Source organism: Macaca fascicularis, chromosome 9, assembly GCF_037993035.2.
Source record: "Macaca fascicularis isolate 582-1 chromosome 9, T2T-MFA8v1.1".
NCBI classification, from domain to species: Eukaryota; Metazoa; Chordata; class Mammalia; order Primates; family Cercopithecidae; genus Macaca; species Macaca fascicularis.
Window position 1 is genome coordinate 140080648 of NC_088383.1, and position 23711 is coordinate 140104358.

A 23711-nucleotide genomic window follows, 5' to 3' on the forward strand; every position below is an offset into this window, starting at 1 on the left:
CCGTAGGGCTGCAGTGGTCCTCGCTGTGGCCTCCGAGCAGCATCCGTACTGCACGGCCTCCTCACTTTCTCATCATGGCCAGTGGCACCAGAACACAGCAGAGCACTCAGTTCGTGCTAGTCACTTCCTAGGGTGACGTAATTGACATTCCAGTCTCCCAAAAATGACCTTAACTTGTGAAAAGAAAGTAAATTCTGCATCTCTGATCCCCACTTGTGAACCTGGGAGTCTGGCGCGTTGGGGAGGACTCAGGGTGCACAAGCGGCCTCTTCTGAGGAGGTCATGGGATGCCAGGCTGCCTGGGTCATCAGGGTGGAAACAACTGACCAGGAGGCCTGACCCTTGGGCACTGGGCATGCCCCAGTCTGACCAGAAGTACGTCTCAAATGCTGCCCCAAACAGGAAAACCCTGCTTCTCAGTGGGAAGGACATGCACATCAGCTGGCAGGCAATTTTGGGCAAGGCTCCAGGGCACTTCTCCTGGAACCCGCCAGCCCGCATAACGAGATGCAATCTCTTTATGACAGGCCACAAAACCTCTTCTCTGTCAGAGGAAGATGGATCATTGTTCTAACAACCGAAAAATTGTCATTTATAGACTACAGAGTCAAAGAGGGACAAAGTTCTTTCATTCCTAATGCTACCCCAAACTCAAGAATATTAAAAATAAACTGAAGATGAGTGTTTATGCAAATGTAGATAAACATAAACAAAAATATCAAGAGAAAGTCCACATAGGATCCTATAAGGTCGATAAATGGCAACTGTGCACCAATCCAACCAACGGCCAGGCAGATCTTAGAATGTGACCGAGGACCAAGCAGGCAGCTCCTCCGACACTCATGCCAAGTGAGGGGGTGATGAGAAAGTAAGGTGGGCAGGTGAAAGCCTCCACCCCAGCACCGCTCAGCCCCTTCTCTGGAGCGGTTTCCTTCCCACTTTGTCTCATTGTTTCAGATTCCATGTCAGTAGTGGCAAACCTTTACAGGGTTATGAATACACAATGCTACTGGTCTCCTGAAGATACAGCAGCAAAATGAAACATCCACAAACATGGCTCAAATTGAGAATACGTGCATGTATATGTAAGTAAGAATATGATTGGCTTTTTTCCTTTTCTTTTTTTTTTTGAGACAGAGTCTCGCTCTGTTGCCCAGGCTGGAGTGCAATGGCATGATCTTGGCTCACTGCAACCTCTGCCTCCTGGGTTCAAGCAATTCTCCTGCCTCAGCCTCCCAAGTAGGTGGGACTACAGGTGTGTGCCACCACGCCCGGCTAATTTTTTTTTTTATTTTTAGTAGAGACGGGTTTCACCATGTTGGCCAGCCTGGTCTCAAACTCCACCCGCCTCGGCCTTCCAAAGTGCTGGGGTTACAGGTGTGAGTCACCGTGCCTGGCCATAATTGGCTTCTTATAGCAATGTAAGTTCTCAGTTGTCTTATATTTAACTAATAAAAAAAATGAATGCAGGGTTATTATCCAAATAAAAGCATATGGCTCCATCATTAGCTAGAGTTTCGCTCTATTAATTTCAGACCTGGAGAGAAAGCCTCGCTGGCCGTGGGGTCAGGGCTCTTCAGAAATGCCTGCTTCTCTCTCTGCCTAGAACCATTTCTCCATCTCATCAAACGCTCCTCTCTTTCCTCTCGCTTTGCTCTGTTACTTTATTTTATGCTGCTATAATTTAACATTGCAGGTTTTGTTTTTCATCCTTAACAAATTATACCAGCTTTATCCAAAGTGGAGCATGACTTTTTAAAAGAGATTCCATTGGCCGTTACATCACTGCTGTACGTTCTAGCGCAATAAAACAAAACGCTATTTGTTGCCATAGAAACAGGCCTGCTTCACCCTCCCTCGACCCTGGTTCTGTGTAGGATCACTCTTCTCCTGTGCAGCTCCCCCGGCAGAGGAAGGGCTGTGATTTTCACACCAGGGGCCTTAGCTTTCCCCGTGAACACACTGTGTGACACGAGGTCCTGTACCGATTCTACGTCTGATACTTCTAACCCGATTTCTTCCTAAATAGGACTGTGGTCTTTGGATGGGGACCTGCTATGATTTCTCTCCATCCTCCTCCTCATACGAGCTGCCATGCTCCCCTTTGATGAGGTTGCAGGCACTTCTGAATGCCCTCTGGCCACTCCAGTGCGCTGGCTACAGTGTGGCCTGCTTCCTCCTCTTTCCCACTGGACCTTCTGGGACCAAGTTGCAGGACATTGGGACAGGCCCACAGTTTCCTCTGGGTGATTTCACAGGGATGCTTAAAGGCTTTCCCCAGGCAACGGGTACTTAGCATGAGCTATACTCTCATCTCATCTATTTGCAGAGGACCCACCCAGGCAAGGGCAGGGCATCCCAGCCCAGGTAGGCCTAGCCCCATCAGGGTTGGCATCTGCTGTCTCTGATGATGGCCTGAGGAAGGTCCAGCCTCACAGTGCTCGCTTGGATGAGCCCTGGATGGGATGCCCATGTCCCCCAGACATCAGGGGGGACATCGGGGGGACATCAGGGGGCTGGCGCTGCCCTGCCCATGAACCACTTCCACCCAGCAAGCAGACTGGGCCCCTGTGTTCCCAGTTGTTTTAAGAGATGTGCCTTGGCATTTAAACTAGAATATCTGGAAGGGCTTGATCATAAATTGGAATTTTCTTTTTGCAATGGAGATGATCTTACTTATTCAATGTTTTTTAAAGGGACTAATGGCCTCAAAAGGTATCCATGGCACAGAGAGAGAACAACTGACAACAGCAAACTAGTTGTGGTGGCACACATGGCACACGTGGCACACGCCACGCATGCCACACAGAAGCCACACGCCACACACAGCACACACGCCACACACACTCCAGATGTACTGATGATTTTTAGACACTACCTAGTTTATGGTTCCTGACTATGTCCTCCAGTGAGTCTGTCACGTAAAATCACAGGCTCCTTTCTATGCTTTTTCATAGCTGATTTTTTTTTTTTTTTTTTTTTTTTTTTTGAGACGGAGTTTTGCTCTTTTTGCCCAGGCTGCAATGCAATGGCACAATCTCGGCTCACTGCAACCTCTGCCTCCTGGGTTCAAGTGATTCTCCTGCCTCAGCCTCCCAGGTAGCTGGGATTACAAGCAAGCACCATGACACCTGGTTAATTTTTGGCGTTTTTAGTAAAGACAAGGCTTTGCCATGTTGACCAGGCTGGTCTCGAATTCCCGACCTCAGGTGATCCGCCCACCTCGGCCTCCCAAAATGCTGGGATTACAGGCATGAGCCATTGTGCCCAGCCATAGCTGAAATTTTTGATTTTTAAAATTGCAACAAAATGGTGAAATATTGCCAATTATCAAAGTCTATGGTTTTCCTTCACTATAGGAAAAAAATATATAACACCCAAACTCAGCTAACTCTATTGTAGTATTATTTTGAGACTGTGATAACACATTTCACATATTTTAAAATATTTCTTTATAGAAAATGAAACTCAGCTAGAAGACAATAAAAGATTATTAATTCCAAGTTCTTGAAAAGTTCAAGTTCTGTATTCCAAGGCAGTCAATCCTGGGAACACGTCACACTGCCCAGCCTAAGGCAGTCAATCCTGGGAACACGTCACACTGCCCAGCCTAAGGCAGTCAATCCTGGGAACACGTCACACTGCCCAGCCTAAGGCAGTCAATCCTGGGAACACGTCACACTGCCCAGCCTGCCCCGAGCCTGCTCCAGGGAGACGGTCCAGTTCCAGTGAGTGGAGTGGTGGGGCAAGGGCTGGGAGCGGGCATGGGGACAGAGTGGGAGCTGGTTACAACGAGCAACGTGGGTCCATGTGACTGAGACCCTGTGGGTTAGTGCTCCACTGACATCACCTCAGGCATGTGCTTAAAGGGGCTTGATGAGCAGAGGACAGAATTGAAAATAAAATGGCAATTTCCCATACCCTCCGTCTGGGGCTTTATCAGATTCTGTTGGTGTGAGAAATCCAGTGGACACCAACCTGGGGCCCCTGGTCACAGAATCCCTCTTCCCCAAATTAACTATGGCTCTTCCATTTTCAGCCGCTCTTCTTAATAGCTCACCTTCCACGTGCATCATTTCTGAACTCAAAGGGCAAAGGGAGGGCAAGACGTGACCGCACGCATGGAGTCTGGGCAGGGAAGTCCGGACCTCCCAGAGTCTATCTCAGGGCCCTTCTCAGACGCGCTCCACGGGCCACACAGACCCAGGCTGTGCTGGTCCCTCCCCCAGCAACCACAGGCCCCTCCTGTGAGCCAACACCATCTGTCCCTCTGTCTGTTTGATATGGAAAGCAGTGTTGGCTCAGGCACCTACTTTGTGAAAAGCTAGGGCAGACCCCTGGCAAGTCTCTCCTTAAAATAGCCCCCAGAGAACCCCCTCTAATCAATTCCTTGTTTTCTGGGCGATGTTCTGTAGAACTTCCACCCTTTACTGTGCTGCTATTGTTCTCTGGACCACTCCTATTTCATTAGTATTATTGTCAACCTGAAGAACAAGCAGAAAGAGGCTCTCTAAAATGAAATGAATGCTTATTTGGGAAGAGAGCATTGCAATGGGAATACACATGCCATCAAAAATGACAATAATACTCAGGGAGTAAAAAAAAGACAGTAATTTTTAAGGAAAAATAAATGAGAGGATTAAATCATTGTTTTGAAATAATTATCTTTGGCTACAGAGATCCATAACAAGACAAAGCCAGTCTGAGGTTGGACAGGCAGTTGTTGGATAGGCGTCCTTGGAGAAGTGCTTTTTGTGTGTATAAGTTTGTGATGAGCCAGGTGCAGTGGCTCACACCTGTAATCCCCACACTTTGGGAGCCCGAGGTGGAAGGATTGCTTGAGCCCAGGAGTTCAGGATGAGCCTGGGGAATATAGAGCAACCATATCTCTACAAAAAGTATAAAAATTAGCTGGGCCTGGTGGCTGGTGCCTGTAGTCCCAGCTACTCAGGAGACTGAGGTGGGAGGGTGGCTTGAGTCCAGGAAGTGGAGGTTGCAGTGAGCTGAGATTGGAACAATGCACTCCAGCCTGGGCAACAGAGCCAGACCCTGTCTAGAATAGAATAGAATAGAATAGAATAGAACAGAACAGAACAGAATAGAATAGAATAGAATAGAACAGAACAGAACAGAACAGAACAGAATAGAATAGAATAGAATAGAATAGAATAGAATAGAATAGAATAGAATAGAATAGAATAGAATAGAATAGAAGGTTTTGATGGCCTTGTGTGCAAGACTGTGGTTCTCATAGAGCCTTTTTAGTTATCAGGTACACAAGTGTGAGAACCCTCTCTTCATGGCCTTCCCCCATTCTATTTGTCAGGGTTCTCTTAACATTACTGGCTTCATTTTCATTCTGACAACTTTCATACTATATAAGACTTTAAGCATATAAAACCTTAAGGTCTTACATAAGACCACCTATTTCAGTATCTTTATATAATACCTTCAGTATTTCATATTTTTAACATATGATTTATGGTCATTTGGAATGAGGGTTAATGCTCCTAAAATCTACATTTTCATCTTTAAAAGTATTTGTCTTCCAGGGTCATAACCAAATGGTGAGGTAAGAATAATGACCAGAATAGCCTTCCTCAGTCCCTCTAACTCTTCTGTTCACAAGCTTGCAAGCTCCAGTGCTGGAGTTGTAACTCCTCCCCACTGGCCACATTTACAACACAGTGTCTGTCATTCAGGAACGAAAAGCTCCCCAGATCCAGGATGCAGCAGTCGCTTTCATGCCCCTCTCTGCAGTCAAAGTGCCCTCCCACTCCATTACCTGCTTTCGTTCCTCAGAGTTGAGCAGGAGATAGCGTGGGTCAAACACGATTTTGTGTAATTCTTTCTCCCAGGTAGAAAATGCTGACACCTAAAGAAAGATATTCAATAGAGTTGCTGTTAGCATCTAATGCTAAGCCTGAAGCCGCGCTGAAATGATCGATGGTTAAAAACAAACAAACAAAAACCGGCATTAAAGTACAATAGATTCAGTGATGTGGTGGAGTATAAGTGTTAGACATGTCAGACGTCCCAAGAAAATCAATACCTAGAACATCAGAAAATTTAATTTCTAGACTCATGACCATTTCTTTCTTGGGTAACTTTCAGGGTTGTGTCCCCTGGTGTGAAACCCCAATTATATCTGTAGAGGCATGGCATTCTGGAACACCCCACTTCAAAAGGAGAAATTATATTTGTAAAAATTTTCAGAACCCCTACAGACCATAACAAAGAGTAACGTCTTGAAAACAGGCTGAGTTTAGTTGATTTGCAATCAAAGTTTAACCTCTTTTAGGCAGGTCATTTTAAAAATAAATTATTTTGTTTGCAATAGTTTTACACATACTAAAAATTTGCAAGAATATTACAGAAAGTCACCATATACTCATACCCAGTTTCTCATGTTGTTAACATATCAGTAGGCTAGATTCATCACCACTAACACTGATACATTATTACTAACAATAGTCTGCGTTTATTCGGATTTCTTTAGGTTTTACCCAATTTTCTGTTTCTGTCCAGGATCCTGTCACATTTGGCTGCCATATCTCCTTGGACTCCTCTTGGTTGTGACAGGGTCTCAGACAGCCCTTGCTGTTGATGACTTTGAGGAGCAAAGTCATGATGGTTTGAGGAGCCCTGGTCAGGTGCATTGCAGGATGCTCCTCAGTTGGGATTTGTCTGAGGTTTTCCTCATAAATAGCCTGAGGTTATGGGTTTTGGGAGGAAGACCACACAGGTAAATGCCATTCTCATCATGTCATAACAAGGGTATACACACTGCTGACATGACTCCTCACTGTCAGTGGTGGCCGTGGTCGGCTGGCTGAGGTCTCCCCACTGTGAAGTGCACCTCTCCATGCTGTCCTCTCTGGAAGGACATCGCCATGCACAGCTCACACTTAGGGGTATGGGCTGTGTCCACTTCCGAGGAGGAGAAGTAGCTACATGAGTGACTGGGAAATGTTCTGGGGGCGGGGGGTGGTGAATACTCGTTCATGCCTCCACATTGCTTATGTACTCAATCTTTTATTTATATTGCTATGGACTCGGATATTCAGCCCATGCTTGGGCTGGACTCCAGTGTGACTTTGCTTCTTTTCCTGCTCAGCTTCTTCCAGGTTAGCCTTGACAAGCTCTGTGGGGGGTTCCTGGCTCCTGTGCGCCTCTGACAGGAGCTCATCACTTGGCTTTTTGGGCATCTCCTTAATTTCTGCCACTAAGAATACTCCAGGGTCATCTTCTGCATGTCCCACCTTTGCCCTTGAATCAGTCAATTCTCCAATAAGCCCTGGCTCCTTTCCTAGAACGGTGTTAGAAACCAAGATCTGGGCACTGGTGTGTTCAATGTTAATGAGGTGTCATTGCTTCTAGACTCTCTCAGCTGATAGAGCAAGGGAATGCTTAAGTCATTTAGAACATAAAAGCATTCATTTAAAAACATGGACTATGCATTCACTGTGCCTTGAGCCCTAAGCTGGGTATTGAGGATCCTGAGGAAATAAATCAAGGAAGCCCATGGTCTAGGGTAGTGCTGGTGAGGAGCTAGCAGACTCTTAAGATGGCACTAGGGCCACAGCAGAGACAGACCTGGACACTAGTGGGACCCAGCAAAGACCCACAGCAGCCTGGGGAGGTGGCTTCCAGAGTTCTGTAACTTTGGAACATGAATACTCCTCACGGTTCACATAGGAGTCTGGGGGGTATCCCAGGAATGGCTGGCAGTCAGGGCAAAGGCTGGGTCATGAACTACAGGGAATGCAGGAATCGCAAGAGGTTGAACATGCCTGGGGGTGCCAGAGCCCATGAAGGAACAAGGAAGAGGCAGCAGAGCCAGAGGCTGAGGTGCAGGGCAGTCTGAGACACGGTCAGGAGCCTGGGCATTCTCTCGAGAGACAGGGGAGAAGAAAATTCGGATGGGGCATGAGTTTGAGGAAAGCCACCCTGGGATCTGGGCAGGAGATGAATACCTGGGCAGGGTCAGGGAGGGGAAGGTAATTGAAAGTTTACAAAAACAAAACCCCATTCGCATTCTTAAAATATTCCTCATAGAGGTACTATTTCAATAAACACGTGCTTTATCTGTTTATCATAACAGATGAATTTACTTCACTGGCAATTTCTATCTTTAACTATCAAATTTCAGCCTTTTCTGTAATAACCCACAAGCTCTTTCATTGGGTGGGATGACCGAGGGTCCAGCCAGGGATTCTCCTCCATAGAACACGGTGAAGCATTGCTGGGACTCAGAGTGAGGGGGTGACTCTGGGAGGGTCTCCAGGCAGAATGGGTCCCTTTAGCTTTGACTGAGTGCAAGTGGCCCTGGGAGCATCTGGAGCTGTTAGAGAAGCTGTGGGCAGCCTCCATTCAGCCCAATCAGATGGCAGACACCCATCTCACGGGGACCTGTGCACAGCCCGACGGTCCCAGCTCTGCAGGGACAGAGGATTAGACCGTGTGTGGCATAAAGACACCAGTTTCTGAAAAATGTTGGAGTTCTAGAAGTATAATAAAATAATTTTTCAATTAATGATGTGTAGTTTTTGCTGCCGAAGGGATTTATAATCTCTATAGAAGGTCAGATAAGCCATCTCTACAGTGATCACAACTTACAATGATAAGCCCAACAGTGTCATGTCAGGGACAGTTCAGGGAAGGGTGAGAGCACAGTGGCTGGGACCCAGGATGGAGGTGGGGGCTGAAGTGAAGGCTGCACAGCCATGTGTAAAACAGGGTCCTTCCCTGCCCTCCAGGTGGGCGCAGGACTTCTCCCAAAGAAGGGGTCCTGACAGCCATGGGGACGAGGAGTCCTGCGAACTGCTCCTGAGAGAAGCCTGACATTCCCGAGCCTGTGTGAAATATCTACGTTGCCCAGAGAGTACATTCCATGGGGCCAAGATTACACACATGTGTGTGTGACTATACACACACACATAAGCACACACACAAACATCCACAGCATGTACACATGCAGGTGCACACACATGCAAACACATGAACACACACAGGACATGCTAAGATATGCATACACGGGCACGTGTGTACACACCCGCATGTACATAGTTGCACAAATGCACACATATGCACAAAGATGCACACACTGATACACACATGCACATGTGTGCCTACATACACACACACACACACGGTACCGCCACCACCACCAAGGAAGTCCAACGTTGCAGAACAACCAGGGAAAGAAAGAGAAAGCCCATCAACTGAGTAGACAGCAAGCTGCGTATCTCCTTTATTTATTTATTTATTTTTGAGACGGAGTCTCGCTCTGTCGTCCAACTGGAGTGCAGTGGTGCGATCTCGGCTCACTGCAAGCTCCGCCTCCCAGGTTCACGTCATTCTCCTGCCTCAGCCTCCCAAGTAGCTGGGACTACAGGCGCCCACCACCAAGTCTGGCTAATTTTTGTATTTTTAGTCGCAACAGGGTTTCACCGTGTTAGCCAGGATGGTCTCGATCTCCTGACTCATGATCCGCTCGCCTCAGCCTCCCGAAGTGTTGGGACTAGGCATGAGCCACTGTGCCCGGCCCAAGCTGCATATCTTTTTTAAGTCCAGCTATGCTGTGGGACTGTTCTCTGGGTGGCCGTGGACAAAACCTGGTTCTCCCTGTTTCTGGCTGGTACCTCTCCAGAATGACTGGAATGCACTGGGAATGCAACAGGCTGAGAACAGCCAGGCTTTGTTTGGGTCCCACCCCAGAAACAAGACATCCTTCCACCTTTAGCCCAGCATTTCACATGACCTCAGGGTATAAAACCCACTGTGGGCTGCTTTTTGGAGCCCCTTGGTTACAGCAAAGGGTAGAGGAGGCTCCGTCCCCTCCTTGCCGCTTTCCTGGGCCTGCAGGACTGGTTCACAAGGCACCCTCATCTTCTACCACCCTTGTTTTCTGTCTGCAGGGAATAAACCCACTTCAGATGATTTGCTGTGTGTGTGGGCGTTCTGTCTCAGCAGCCTCACACAGGTGGCTGACCGGTGCCCAGGGAATCTCCTTCACATCTCAGTTTCTATTGCTGCATAAGCAACGACTTCAAACTCAGCAGGTCACAAGCACTACCTCGGATCACTCCATGGACTGCATGGGTCCTGAGTCCAGCATGGGACATTGGGCTCCTTGGCCCAGATCCCACTGGGCTGAGACGACGTGCCAGCAGGAGCTTTGTTCTCGTCTGGTGCTTGGGGTCCTCTTCCAAGCTCACTGGACATTGGGAGAATTCAGGTCTTGTGGTTGCAGGGCTGAAGCTTTCCATGTCTTCAGCCAGCTGGGAGCCAATCTTGGCTCCGAGCGGCTGCCTGCAGGTCCTTGCCCCAGGACCCCCACAGTGGGGCAGCTTCTTCAAGCCAGAGAGAGAATCTCTCCCTGGCTAAGGCAGAGTCTTACACAACACAGTGCAACATTGCCACGGGTGTGACATGGGCCCCATCCACGCTCAAGGAGAGGCCCGCACAGGATGAGCACAGCGCGGTGGGGTGGGGTAGCGGGTGGTGTTAAGAATCCTGTCTGCCCAGCACGCCCCAAGACCAGGACACGCTGTTCCTCCCTCAGGGGTTTCCACGTCTCAGCAGAGATCTCTCTCTTTCCTCTTGCCTAACACTTCTTTGATTCTTTGGCATTTTATATGTGACTTGATCCTTAAAGACCTAAATTCTTCTGTAAACTTCAGGCCCTTTCCTGCAGAAGTGTGTGATTCCACCCTCTTCCTCACCCTGTTGTACATCGTCACGTCACCCCCTGGACGAACAGCAACGGCGATCCTGGCGCCTGTCTCAGCACGCCTGTTGTCTGTTTCCCTGTGGATGACGTGACCATGGCTGTGACCGTGGCCGTGTCTGTGACCGTGGCTGTGTCTGTGACCATGACCGTGTCTGTGACCGTGACCCTGTCTGTGACCGTGGCTGTGTCTCTGACCATGACTGTGTCTGTGACCGTGGCCATGTCAGTGACTATGTCTGTGACCGTGGCTGTGTCTGTGATAGTGGCTGTGTCTGTAAATACTGGAGCTGCCTCGGTGGGAGAACAACAGGGTCTTGTTCTGGCTCCTGGGCTGGAGCGAGTGTTTGACTCTGTCTGAGGACCACGTTGCTGGTCCCTCACTGCACGTTCTCATCTGATCGCTGTTTCAGGACTGTTCCTCCACCCCGCCTGAATCACGAGAGTGGGGACTGGAGGTCATGTGGGCTGGGCTGGAGTTGTGCCCTTTCTTCCACTCTCAGCCTCCTGCAGTGGGACTCTCTCCTCTCTCCCTGGGAACGCCGGCTGGAGCTCCTCTATTCCCTCATTAGTGTCCGGGTTGCAATTGATTCCCTCCCATTTCCACAGTGGAAGAAGCCAGAGCTGGTTGTTAGAAATGCAGGTGCCAGAAGTTAGCTGCAGAGGAGGCAGTGTGGTTGCAGGCCAGAGAGGCAGTTTCCAAACTCGGCAGATATCTCCATAAAATGGACATTGCCCAAGCATCACCCTGCAGATAGTGGCCGGCTGGCAGCAGGCGTCCTTGACTGCAGGTTGCCGTGTGGCACCGTCTCAGCCCGCAGGCATCTCTGCTGGAGAGAGGACAGGCACCTGGAGTCTGAGGTTCGGGAAGGGAAACTGCACCTTCTTCACAGCCACAGGAACTGGGCTGTCCCTTTCACAGCTGTTTTCAACATCCTCTCCGTGCCAAGGACCTGGTCTGGAGAACCCAAAAGTGTTTTCCAGATCAAGTGGCAAGATAAAAGGCCACGTGGGCAAAGCATGTGGCCATGGTCATCTGGTTCTGGGACAGACACCGCTGTCTCTTAACCACTCCCCTCCCTGCCACGTCACCTCCCTCAACTCACACCCTCTAAAACTTCTCCTCCTTGAGCCCTCAGGTGAGTCCACAATTCGGCTGGGTGCTCGAGGCCCTGGTGGTCTCGCCCCAGCTCCCTCCCAGCATTCAGGGGGCTGCTTCTCTGTGCTGCCGAGTGATGAGTGGCTGCCAGGAGCCCCAGGTTTCCCTGAGCACCCACACCAACTTGAGCAGACTCTCAGCAGGGAAGAGACCCTAAAGCACGGCCCGAGCCCAGCACTGTCCATGCCTCCTGCTGTGGATGGGTCTGGGTGAGCCCCTGCCTGAAACCGGGCACCTCAGCCCTGGGAAGGCGGCCAAGACCTTGGGCATAAAGGAAAAGGTCACCATTTATAAAACAACGCCAGGGAAAACTAGATCTAACTTCAGTCCCAGCTTCACCAAAAGCCTCTCTGGAGACTGAGAAACTCATCGTGCATTGTTCCGGTGGATGCGTCAGCTCTGAGAAAAGGGGGTTCAGTTCAACTAAAGTGGCTGAGAGCTCGAGGACGGCTCAGCCACTTGTGGGATGCCAACGTCCTGGAGGTGCCCCATGCGTGTGCGGCTCTCGGAGGTCATCAAGGACGGGACAGGTCTGGTCTGGCAGGGAGCCTCCGACAGAAGCAGAATGCTACCTTCTATCTCTAAAACCAAAAAGGCTCTTTCAAGTATTTTTCAATCCTTGGATCACGGAAAAGGCCAGGGATCCTGATGACTAGAGTAAAGGGCGAAAGCTGGCAAAAGGATGGCGCCTGCCAAGTCCCGAACTGGAGGATAAAGCCCCAGCCTTGAGAGGGCCTCAGGTCAGGGGCACAGTCCATGGCCTCTCCAAGGAAAGCCGGAGCCATGCCCTCTCCAACCCTGACGCTGGGGCTGGGCTTAGCCAGGCAGACTCGTGTGCGCCTGCAGAAACGTGTGTCTGTCTGTCCGTCTGCACCATCCGCCCCCACCCAGCCTCATGGCTCCCTGCTGTGGTCCTCAGTGTGTTCCAGGGACGGGAGCCGCGGTCTCTGTCCCTCAAGGAAAGCTGGGTCATACAGGGTCTCCCAAACGTGGCGAACTTCCATCTCAAAGACAAACCTGGTTACTTTTATGAAAGTCCTGGAAGCTAATGTTTTGATGAAATTTGATTGTCAAACAAAATGTATTTACTTTTACTTCTTTGTATCTTCAAATGGCCGTAATAGACCGGGAGCATGAAGTGTTAATCGAATTAGAGGTGATTTTTCCTTCTGGCTTTTATGAGTGCGAACGTCCTAAGGAAGGAAGCAATCTGTCACAATTACCTTCCTCTCTTGACGACCCTGCAGCTGGACCTTTGAAATACGATCACGATTTCCTTGCACAGCCTGCCCTTCCCCTCGCCCATGCCCTGTGGGCAGAGGACAGGCTGCGATTGGTTATCTTGGGGCCTGTGTGGAATTCGCTCATGTAAATAAATGAATAAAGCTCCCAGGTAACATTATGCTATATTATTTCATGCTGTGTTGGAAACACAAGAAGACAGACAGACAAGCCAGGCTGCTCCAAGGTGTTGAGGGCGGCCTGCCCTTGCCGCCGCCAAGTAAGACCCCAGCAGCTGAAATGCATCTCCAGGTCCCTTGGTCCCTAGTCATGGGCCCCGCCCCCCAGCCTCTCTTCTCAACGCAGCCTGCAGGCTGTGTGGCCAGTGCCAGCCCCCTCCCTCCCTTCCTGCCATCTTCATCTCTCCGGTTTCTTCCTGCCTCCCCTGGTCTCAGGAACATTGATCAAAGGCCTCTGCTGGGGCAGCAGAAGTTCAAGACCACTGAGAGTGGGGGAGTGGGCCCCAGCCACACAGCACTCCCAGGGGCCACCTGAGGAGGGTTCAAAAACCTCCCTGGGGCCTGAGCCCAGGACCTCCGCTTCCAGGGCCGGGGCTGCAGACTTGGGCCACACCCCTGTCCCCGAGCTCTGTCCAGATTTGCCTGCTCTGTTTCTCCAGCTCCAGCTCCTGCACTGTCCTGGAGATGCCTGCCTGGATCTGCAGCCCACCTGGCCCCTCCTGAGCCCAGATGCCCCAACCCACCCCCAGCAGACTTTCTCCCCCTGTCCCCCAGGCCCACACTGTGCCTCCCACAAGCCCTAATGATCCCACAAGCCCTAATGATGCCAGCTGCATGTGGACAGACTTCATTTTTGAGAAACTGCCTGGCCATTCTCCTTTCCTTTCAACCTGTGCCCCTCTGCGGCCCTCTTCTCCTGGCCCCTGGACTTTGCCTGCTCTCAGGGATGGGGAACATTCCTGGAGCCTGTGGCTGCGGCTGCTCCAGAGTTCCCGACCATCAAAAGTGCGGCAGCCCAGGGCAGAATGACCGGGCTCCCACCTCATCCTTGAAGATGAGGCCATTGCCTTACGCTCAGACCCCTAAAGAAGCCGCATGGCCAGGGCCAGGGTGCAGGCGTTTGTTTGGAAGGTGATTCCAGGCCGTCCTGGGAACGGACACGCGGAAGGAGAGGAGCAAGCGATGGAGGGTGGGCCATGGGGCGAGGAAGGTGCCCAAACCTGCCCGAGAGGTATCCTCACTGAGGACTGGGAAGCAGGTTTTCACCTACTGACCCTCGTTGGTTGAGGGTTGCCCTTGGGGCGTTAAATCCCTAACGTTTAACAGTGGAAGTGGCCAGCACAGACAGAGTTCCTGTGAGCCCAGGTGGCCCCAGGTGGACCCAGGCAACTGTGAGTGAGCGTGGAAGGGAACCTGGGCCCACAGGCGAGGCCTCCGTCTGCATCCCTGTGTTACCCTGCCTCGAGGCACATCAACGCCTACCCCCACCTTCAGGGCTCGGAGTAGTTTACTAACTTTTTGTTTTCTCTTTTGCTGAACAAACACAATTTTACATGGTTATTCCACAATATAGTCAGCTGATTTCACTTACTTTTGAGGGTTACCTTCACACAGGTGTAATAAAAATCCCATTCCAGAAATTAGAGCCGGCAATCCCAACTCGCAAAGGCACCTTTAAGGGTGCTGTCCCCACAGGCACCTCCCCTTCCCTGGTAACAGCCTAGGCCTTTCTGCGCATGCACGTCCCAGCCGAGGGCCTGGTGAAGCTCCTGGGAGGCAGAGCTGCCTGTAAAGGCACCAGATGTTACTCATCCGGGGAGACGGACAGGCCAACGCTGCCCTTCCTGCTGCCTGGGAGGGGCGCCTGCTGCCTAGGACTGTAGGGGCCTCTGTCTGGTTTGTACCCACTCACCCCATAGCCTCGCTGTCAACACCCATCTTAGTGTAGGGAGAAACCATCATAGCGAAGCCTGCAGGAACCCTGCTCTGTGAATTCCTCATCCCAATGCAGACGTGGTCCCAGGGCTCTCCTGTGTAGCCCACCACACTGCCAGTCAGGGTCCCCGAGGCTGGTCATTGCTCTGGCCCAGGGTCACCCGCAGAGGGATCCCTGAAAAGGACCAAGGACGGCCCCTAAGTCCCTAAATCAAAATCGAGTATTCTCAGAGGGACTTTCTCTCCTGGCCCCTGGGTGAGCATCACCGACTTGTGAGAGGTACTTTGCAGAAGGAAAGTATTCTCAATAAAATGTCTCTAATGAATTCACCTAAACAGCAGGATTAAATTAATAACCTGCTATTCAATTAAACTTGCTCCTGATGGACTGAAGTTTTAAAAGAAAGCTTCTTTGGGATTTGTACTAGCAAGAAAAAAACAAAAATAAAACAAAACAAAAAACAAACCTTCTGCTGAACCATCATTTACATGCCACAAAACCACAAAACCTTCATCCCGCTGCCCCAGGGCACAATCCCCATGGCAGGGCCCAAACTCTGCCCTTTCTAAACTACTAAAAACCCCAGGGTCCACCCTTCATCACTCCACAAGTACATGAATTTCTGAACTGAAGTATTGAACAAATGCAATAAAAAATCTTATGAATCACTCAGTCCATGAAAAACTGACCTTTCTGTACCTCATTGTTAGGCATCTAGAAACCTTGTGGGTTTAGCTGTGAAATTCTCCTGAGCATGAGCAGATCTGCCAGCTGATTTTACAAAGCTGAAAAGTCATAAATGGTGGCATTGCTTTATGATATTCACAGTAAATTTGGATTGATCTTTTCTACTCATGAGCTGCGTGTGGGCCTCTCCTGAAGATCCTCATGAGACACGGGACTAGGCTTCACCCCAGTCCCTTTCTCTTGGGGTAAACACACACCCTGTAGTTACTGCTTCACATTCAGATGACTTTGCTGATTCCTGTATAATAATCTGAGAAGAAAAAGTTGAAATGAATCACCCACTCTCATTGGGGTAAAAAGGCTCTGAAAATCTCATTAGTAAAATCTCTCAGCCAAGGCCATTTGGAGAAATTCAAGAGGCCACGTAAACTGAGTCCGCCAGCATCCCTGCCCGGGAAGGGAAGGCCGGCCTCTTGAGCAGGTAGGTCAGTTTAAAACTGTGTTGGTAAATTGGGCCTGCCTCATTTCCAAAACAAAGAGATGGAAAACTTGGACGTTAGTAAGATAAAGGGAATGTTTTATTCCTATTTCCCAAATGTTCACGATGCCATCATGTTTCAGGGAAGACGAGTCATGATAAAGGGAATGTTTTATTCCTATTTCCCAAATGTTCGTGATGCCATCATGTTTCAGGGAAGACAAGTCATGTCTCCTGCCTGATAATCCAACCAGGCCAGCCTGGCCAGGCCTATTCGGAAACTCAGAATTACAGCCATTTCCACAAGGGCCATGTAGTCGCAGGGGCACAACAGTAAGGACTGGGAAACTGCCTGCACTTGGACCTGTGGATCACAAAACGGCCTCTCCTGCCTCTTGCCCAGTGACACCCCCGAACCTGACCCTGCTCCCAGGCAGGGCTCTCCTAGAAGGTGACTATCTTGGTAAAGACGCAGTCACAAGGGCATGTGCTGATATAAGCAGGTTTCCTGTGAGAGGGCCACCCAGTCACCGGCTGGACTCTTGGGCATCAGGCCGTCCACCAGGATAAAGAAGAGTCCGTGTTGTTTCCTGACTTTTTAATGATCGCCATTCTAACAGGTGCTGGAGAGGATGTGGAGAAATAGGAACACTTTTACACTGTTGGTGGGATTGTAACCTAGTACAACCATTATGGAAAACAGTATGGCGATTCCTCAAGGATCTAGAACTAGAAGTACCATATGACCCAGCCATCCCATTACTGGGGATATACCCAAAGGATTATGAATCATGCTGCTATAAAGACACATGCACACGTATGTTTATTCACAATAGCAAAGACTTGGAATCAACCCAAATGTCCATCAGTGACAGACTGGATTAAGAAAATGTGGCACATATACACCATGGAATACTATGCAGCCATCAAAAAGGATGAGTTTGTGTCCTTTGTAGGGACATGGATGCAGCTGGAAACCATCATTCTCAGCAAACTATCACAAGAACAGAAAACCAAACACCACATGTTCTCACTCATAGGTGGGAACTGAACGATGAGATCACTTGGACTTGGGAAGGGGAACATCACACACCGGGGCCTATCATGGGGAGGGGGGTGGGGAGGGATTGCACTGGGAGTTATACCTGATGTAAATGACGAGTTGATGGGTGCTGACGAGTTGATGGGTGCAGCACACCAACATGGCACAAGTATACATATGTAACAAACCTGCACGTTATGCACATGTACCCTAGAACTTAAAGTATAATAATAATAATAATAATAATAATAATAATAATAAAAGATTTGAAAGAAAAAAAAAAAAAAAGAAGAGTCCGTGAAGGCACACGGGGAACACCTGGCGGCAGGGGCAGGGCGAGAGCTTTTCGCCATCCTGCAGAGACCAAGTTAGGAGAAACTACAACAAAGACCCCCATGCCAAGAGTGGCGGGAGGGCAGGAAGCCGGGGGGGCAGGAAGAGGGAGGGACTAAAGTCTCGTTTTAAAACAAAATTTGAGGCTAGTAAAAACAGCTTTTAAAATAACATTTTTTGAAAAACAAACCAACACCCAGACGGTGCATCGTGCCAGGGCCGGCTCCACACACGTGTGAGTCCACATCGTGCTCCGTGCCTCTCGGCGCGTGTGTTAATTCAGCCTGACACACGCACTGCAGTCACCAGCTTACGCGCCTAAGTTTCCTTCTGGTTCCTTGAGGCCCAGGGCTGTGTTTTACCTTTGAGTGAATGATGAAATACATAAACAGGTGCACACATTCAAATTCAAGGGGCTTTGGAGGAGACGTGTCCCTGGGGGTGGGTGGGACCAGCTCCTTCCTCCATAAAATTCCTAAGGGGTAGGATCTGCTCAATGTTTCCTGTTCCCCCAGGGTTTAACCCCGACCCAGGACAGCGCCCCAGCCCTAACCCTTATGAGGGTTCTGCTCAGACCTCTCTGTTCTGCAGGGAGCTGCGTTTCCAGGCAGCTCCGTCCCTGCCCCTCTCCAGGACCCTGGGAGTTACCAGCTGTGGGAGGGCCAGAAAGCAGCCTGGGGGTGGGTGCTGGCTGCAGAGGAAACTTGCTCTTCAGTCTGAAAGGCCATTTGTGTGTTCATTATAAATATCCTCACACGTGGGGCCCATCACTGCCATCTGCATTCAGCCTTACTTTCTGAGGAAATCCAGCGGGGCTGAAATACTGCCTCTGGCTCATGTTATACCCAGAGCCAAAGCAGGAAATGATAGTCATTGAAAGGGGATCTGAATATAAAATCCCCCCTGGCCCCCAATTCAAAGTGAGATTTGGAAATCAGCTACACTGAAGATATCCTAAGTTTATTTTAAAAACAGTCACGTTCATCCCTAGGGGAGCGAGTCCCACTAGGTAGGATGGACAACCCCATGGGGAAGCTGCACAGGGAGGTCGGGCACCGCAACCTGGCCCAGCTCCCGCAGGAACCCCATCTGCGCAGTGCGTGCTTCCTCAGGCCACCCAGGACCTGGCCTCCCTGTGGACCCCACCTGCCGGCCTCTCAGGCCTCATGCCCACAGGAGAAACCACAAAGGCACCTTTCTCCTTTCAGAGGTGAAGCAGGACCTCCTCTCCACATTGGCTGCCCTTCAGCCTCCACTCACTTAGCACCTGCCCCTCACTCAGCACAACTGGGAACTTAGTAAGAGGGAGGCATCCCTCAGGCCCTGGGATGGTCACTTAGCCTGATCAGGAACTCAGTAAGGATGACACATCATCTCTCAGGCCAGGACAGTCACTCAGCCTGATCATGAACTCAGTGAGGAGGAGACGTCCCTCAGGCAGGGACAGCCACTCAGCTGCTGTTCCCCAGGGTCTGCCGCCGGAATGCAGCCCCTCAGCTGCTGCGCCTTACCCCTCTCTCCAGCAGCATGTCCCGGAAGTGGGTCACACGCTCCTCCAGGGGCAGGAGGATCTGTGGGGGTGGCGTCCTTGTGCCTTTGTCCTCTCTCTTTGCCTCCTCTGGCCTGGGACTCCCGCAGCCTTCGGTCCTTCAGGGACACAAGATGCAGAGAGTTAGACACACTCATGGGGACCCAGCCGGTTCTTATTACAACCTTTACAAACCCTCCTTGAGGTAACTCTTTCAGAAACACAGTCTCTTTGACAGCTCTTCACAAAGCCTGACGTGGTCTCCCCAGCAAGGGTGGCACATTTGCTCCTGGCAGGCACGGGGCTTGGCTGAGTCCAGAGCAGGAGGCTGGAATTGAAGTCCCAGCCCTGGGCCCGGCTGCGAGAAGCTGAAGCTCAGGTGCAGGCAGAACCACACCCCGGAGGCCAACCGGCGTGTCTCCCGGGCAGGCCCTCACTCCAGGACTCCATGCTGCCCACGGCCCATGGCAGGGAAGCCAGGCCTCAGGTGCCGCTGCAGAGATGGGGTCATGGAGGGGTAAGTAGCAGGCTTTTCATCCGAACAATCATTTCACTCATTCATGGCCCCTTTGTTCTGGACAAATTCCTGGAAGACAGTTATGCACAGAACCATTTGTGTCCTGAGATCTAACCCCAAAGGGAAACTTCAGTGACAAAGAAGGAGGCTGGGACCCCTCCCCAGGCACAGAGGACAGTGGAGAATGGGATCACCCAGGGGCCCTGGAGAAGTTCCCTCCTACAGCAGAGGGGTGGCCCCTGCCAAGGCCCCAGACACTGTGGGCAGCAGCAGGAGCTGCACAAGGTGGAACCCAGGGTGGGCAGGGAGGGAGGGACCCCACGAGCTGACTGTGCTAGGCTGGGAAGCTGACCAGCACTCCCTTTCAAACCACAAGGGCAGGGAGGCGGGACCCTACTCCTATGGAAGAAATGTGAGAGGCCCACCTTTTTCAAGTACCAACTCTCCCCCTTGCATTATTTTAACTGCACGTGGATAGATCTCTTTATGGTTCTACACTGGATTCTAAGAAGCATCTAGAAATATTCTTTTGAAAAAATTAAATGTTTGCTGCTGGGAGAACGTGTTTGGCCAAATGCAGACACCGTTCTTCTTGTGTCTGGCTTCCTCTCCTTCCCGCTCTGGCCCTGCCTGGGAGCAGGTCCGTCAGCTGCCCCCCGCACCTCAGGATGCAGCCTGTTCTCCAGGATGGGCAGACTCAATCCACGCAGGCTTGGCACACCCTCGGTCCGACCATGCTGAGCCCTCATGGGCCTGCTCCATGGCCTGGCCCTGCTCCCACACCTACCCATGGATCATCAGACCACCCATTTGAGAGCTCCCTTATTTTCTTTTCTTTCTTTTTTTTTTTTTTTTTTGTGAGATGGAGTCTCACTCAGTCGCCCAGGCTGAAGTGCAGTGGTGCAATCTCGGCTCACTGCAAGCTCCGCCTCCTGGGTTCACGCCATTCTCCTGCCTCAGCCTCCCAAGTAGCTGGGACTAAGGGCTCCCGCCACTATGCCCGGCTAATTTTTTGCATTTTTAGTAGAGACAGGGTTTCACCATATTAGCCACGATGGTCTCGATCTCCTAACCTTGTGATCCGCCCGCGTTGGCCTCCCAAAGTGCAGGGATTACAGGCGCAAGCCACCGCGCCCAGCCGAGCTCCCTCATTTTCTGCTGCACTTAGGTCAAGCTCAGCCAGCAATCATGAAGAGCAGTCCTCTCATAAGCAGTGGCTTAGGGCCTCCTACATTCTGGGAGCTCCCTAAGTGCCTGGAGATGTAGGAATGGCGGGAACGTGCATCTAAAGGCCTTACCTGCTCCTTTCAAAACCAGATCACCCTGGGATCTGAACTGTGATTTTTCTGAACCTTTGTCTGAGCTTTCTGATTTGGCCTAGAGGCAAGAGTCTCTCCTGGGCCATGGTCTCCCCAGGCTCCCCTGAACTTTTCAGTAGGCCTAGGATTTTGAACTTCCATGCTCACCTTTGCATTAAGAGTACCGCTAAACTGATTAGCCATGGTCTTCCCTGCCCTTCCCTTACTCTGCTCACCTGGACACCTTATCAGATTTCTCATCCTCTGCCATCCCCTAGATCTGACTCAGCAAGAATCTGCTGAGGTTGGTTCAGCCAAAACTCCCTGATCCCTGAAGTCTGCTCTTGCTAATTTTCCATCCACTGACCCCCAACCCTGACCGTGGCTATCAATTCCTGTTTTTCCATGCCAAACTTGGAATTGAGCCTGGTCTCTTTTCCTCCTTTGCAACAGTCGTGAATATAATCTGATTTTATGGCTTTAACTACTGTCCAGCTCTGGTTTTGACAATAGTGCCATGTTCTCCACTGGGGATGATTTTGCCCCAGGGGACATTTGGCAAGGTCTGGAGACATTTGTGGTTGCCACAACTGGGGAGATGTTACCAGCACCTGGGAGTGGAGACTCGAGATGCTGTGAAGTGTCCTCCAATGCACAGGACAGCTCCCACCATGCAGGCTCATGTGGCCCAAGTGGGCCTCCCCCAGGAGGTTTGGATGCTAGGTGAAGATTACACTACTTTTCTCATTTGGAGAGGAAGTAAGGGGTCAGACGGGAAAAGGTACAGGTGGTCATCTAGGGGCCAGACCCGGCCGTCCAGGCCTCCCAACACCTGCCAAGTGAGAAATGTTTCCTCATGGTCTGTCCAAGGTCCTGGGAAATTCATTAGTACCATGTTGAGGATGTGCTGAGAATATACAACGCCTTATGTCTAACAAGGGGTTTTCACTCACAGGGGCTGTAATATGGATTAATCCCAACGAATACAAAATGTGCAAAGAAACAGAAAGATTGCTCAGCCCATTCGAGAATTGTATTTATAGACCAACTATTCCAAGAGAATTTACATTCTCTGCTTCTTATGCAATTACATGGAATTTTGAGAAAAGAATATTACCAGTGGATTTCCAATTGTATCGTACTCCAAAGGGTATAATTAGGATTTCCCTGTAATAAATTTTCATTAGTTAAAAATAGAAATGTGAAACAAGGCCTGTATTGTTGCAACTTGAAATAAGAAGAAAAGGCACATTTAGACTGTGCGGTGATGGTGTGTTGAAGCTTATTCAACACAATACTCTATTCAGGACTGCTGCATGCCTTCCAAATGGCTATCAGTTCTGTTAGAATCGGTTGAAAGCAAATGCAAACTAGCTAAATATATCTTTGATATTCTTATGGCTGAATGATTTCTGTACCTTTAACAAAAAGTGAATTCTAATACTTTTAGTAAAGATAGCTCAAGTCACGGTTTTCCTGCCGGTAAAGGCGGCGTCCCCGAGGACGCACTAATTGGTGTGCACAAGCACTGCCAGTTGCCAGCCGGGGAGGCAGCCTTACTGCATCACAGAAGCCTCGTTAAGGTAACCCATGGATTTGGGAAGTTTTCCAGGTCTAGCGTATAGGTTGAAAGGGGCCTGGTCTTGGTCAACCTTTAACCAGGGTAGGTGCTCCTGAAATCTGGGCACCATAACCCTGGGCTGGGGGCCCTCACGCCCAGGGTCAGCCCCTCCCTGCCTTCTGCCCCTCAGTGTGGTGACCATCCCACCCCTGAGCTCTCTTCTCCTGGTTCTGTCCCTTCCCCCAGCCTCTGAGCTGGCCAATTGATCTGTTAATGATTCATGTGTGTGAGTGAGCCTGTGTGTGTGCACATGCAGGCATCTGTCCCACGCTGGTAAGTCTGTAAAGCTGAGGTTTTCTGATTTTGCCCATGTGCAGAGGGCAGCATATTATCCAGTAAAATGCACAAATCCGAGATCCAGTGGAGTTGGGTTCCGGGCACTGCAACCAAAGCCATGATTTTCCCTTTGTAAACAAGACACTTTAATGGTCCATCTGAGGCTGTGCACACCTGCTGTGGGTGCAGAGTGCACCCCTAAACCCTCAGAGTCACTTCTCTCCACCCAGATCCTTTCTGCAGAACCATCTCTGAGGTTGGAACCATTGCCCTGGCAGAGGAATGACAAACACCAAGCAGTTGCTGGCTCCAGGCTAGAGGATGTGTGATATTCAGCTTCTCCAGCCAGGCTGAGGCACCCACCCATTCCCTCGCAGGCTGACACCCAGGTGTCATCATAGCATGACCCAGATGGATGGAGGCTCAGACAGCCCAGCTGGATGGGTCAAGATCCAAACCTCTACGTGGGCAAATGTACTGACGCCTTCAGCCCCAGCATGCTCCCATGAGGTGGTCCTAGCACTCACCTAGGGCTGTCGTGTGGATTCAGTGAGATGGTCCACATCGACCCCTCAGAGCAACCCCTCCTGCTCCTTCCCTCCCTCTCCAGCTTGCAGGTGTGGTGTGTCCACCCATACTAGGCCCTGCGACACTGTAGCTGGAACAAGGAGCCCCTCACTGCCCAAGGAGCTTACAGTCTAGTGGGACGTGAATTAAGGTTACACACACATGAAGCCTCAGGTGCACAGGTGTGTCAGGGCTGAAATCCACAGTGCAGAGACGGTCAGTGTCAGAGGTATCCCTGTGGTGGGCTTCCGGTTGGTGTTCCCATGAACACAATTATTTGAGAGACTCTGCAGAAA

General features: G+C 50.4%; 1 protein-coding gene across 2 annotated transcripts in view; it reads right to left on the minus strand.

Moving 5' to 3' along the window:
* Positions 1-23711, minus strand: part of TCERG1L (transcription elongation regulator 1 like) — a 232072-nt gene that overhangs the window by 5651 nt on the left and 202710 nt on the right. For both annotated transcript variants that reach the window (XM_065521620.1, XM_045361756.2), the window contains 2 exons: positions 19120-19255; positions 5786-5875 (listed from right to left, as the gene is read on the minus strand). In XM_065521620.1, coding sequence (XP_065377692.1) covers positions 5786-5875; positions 19120-19255 — 226 coding nt within the window. The remainder of the gene's footprint in view (positions 1-5785; positions 5876-19119; positions 19256-23711) is intronic.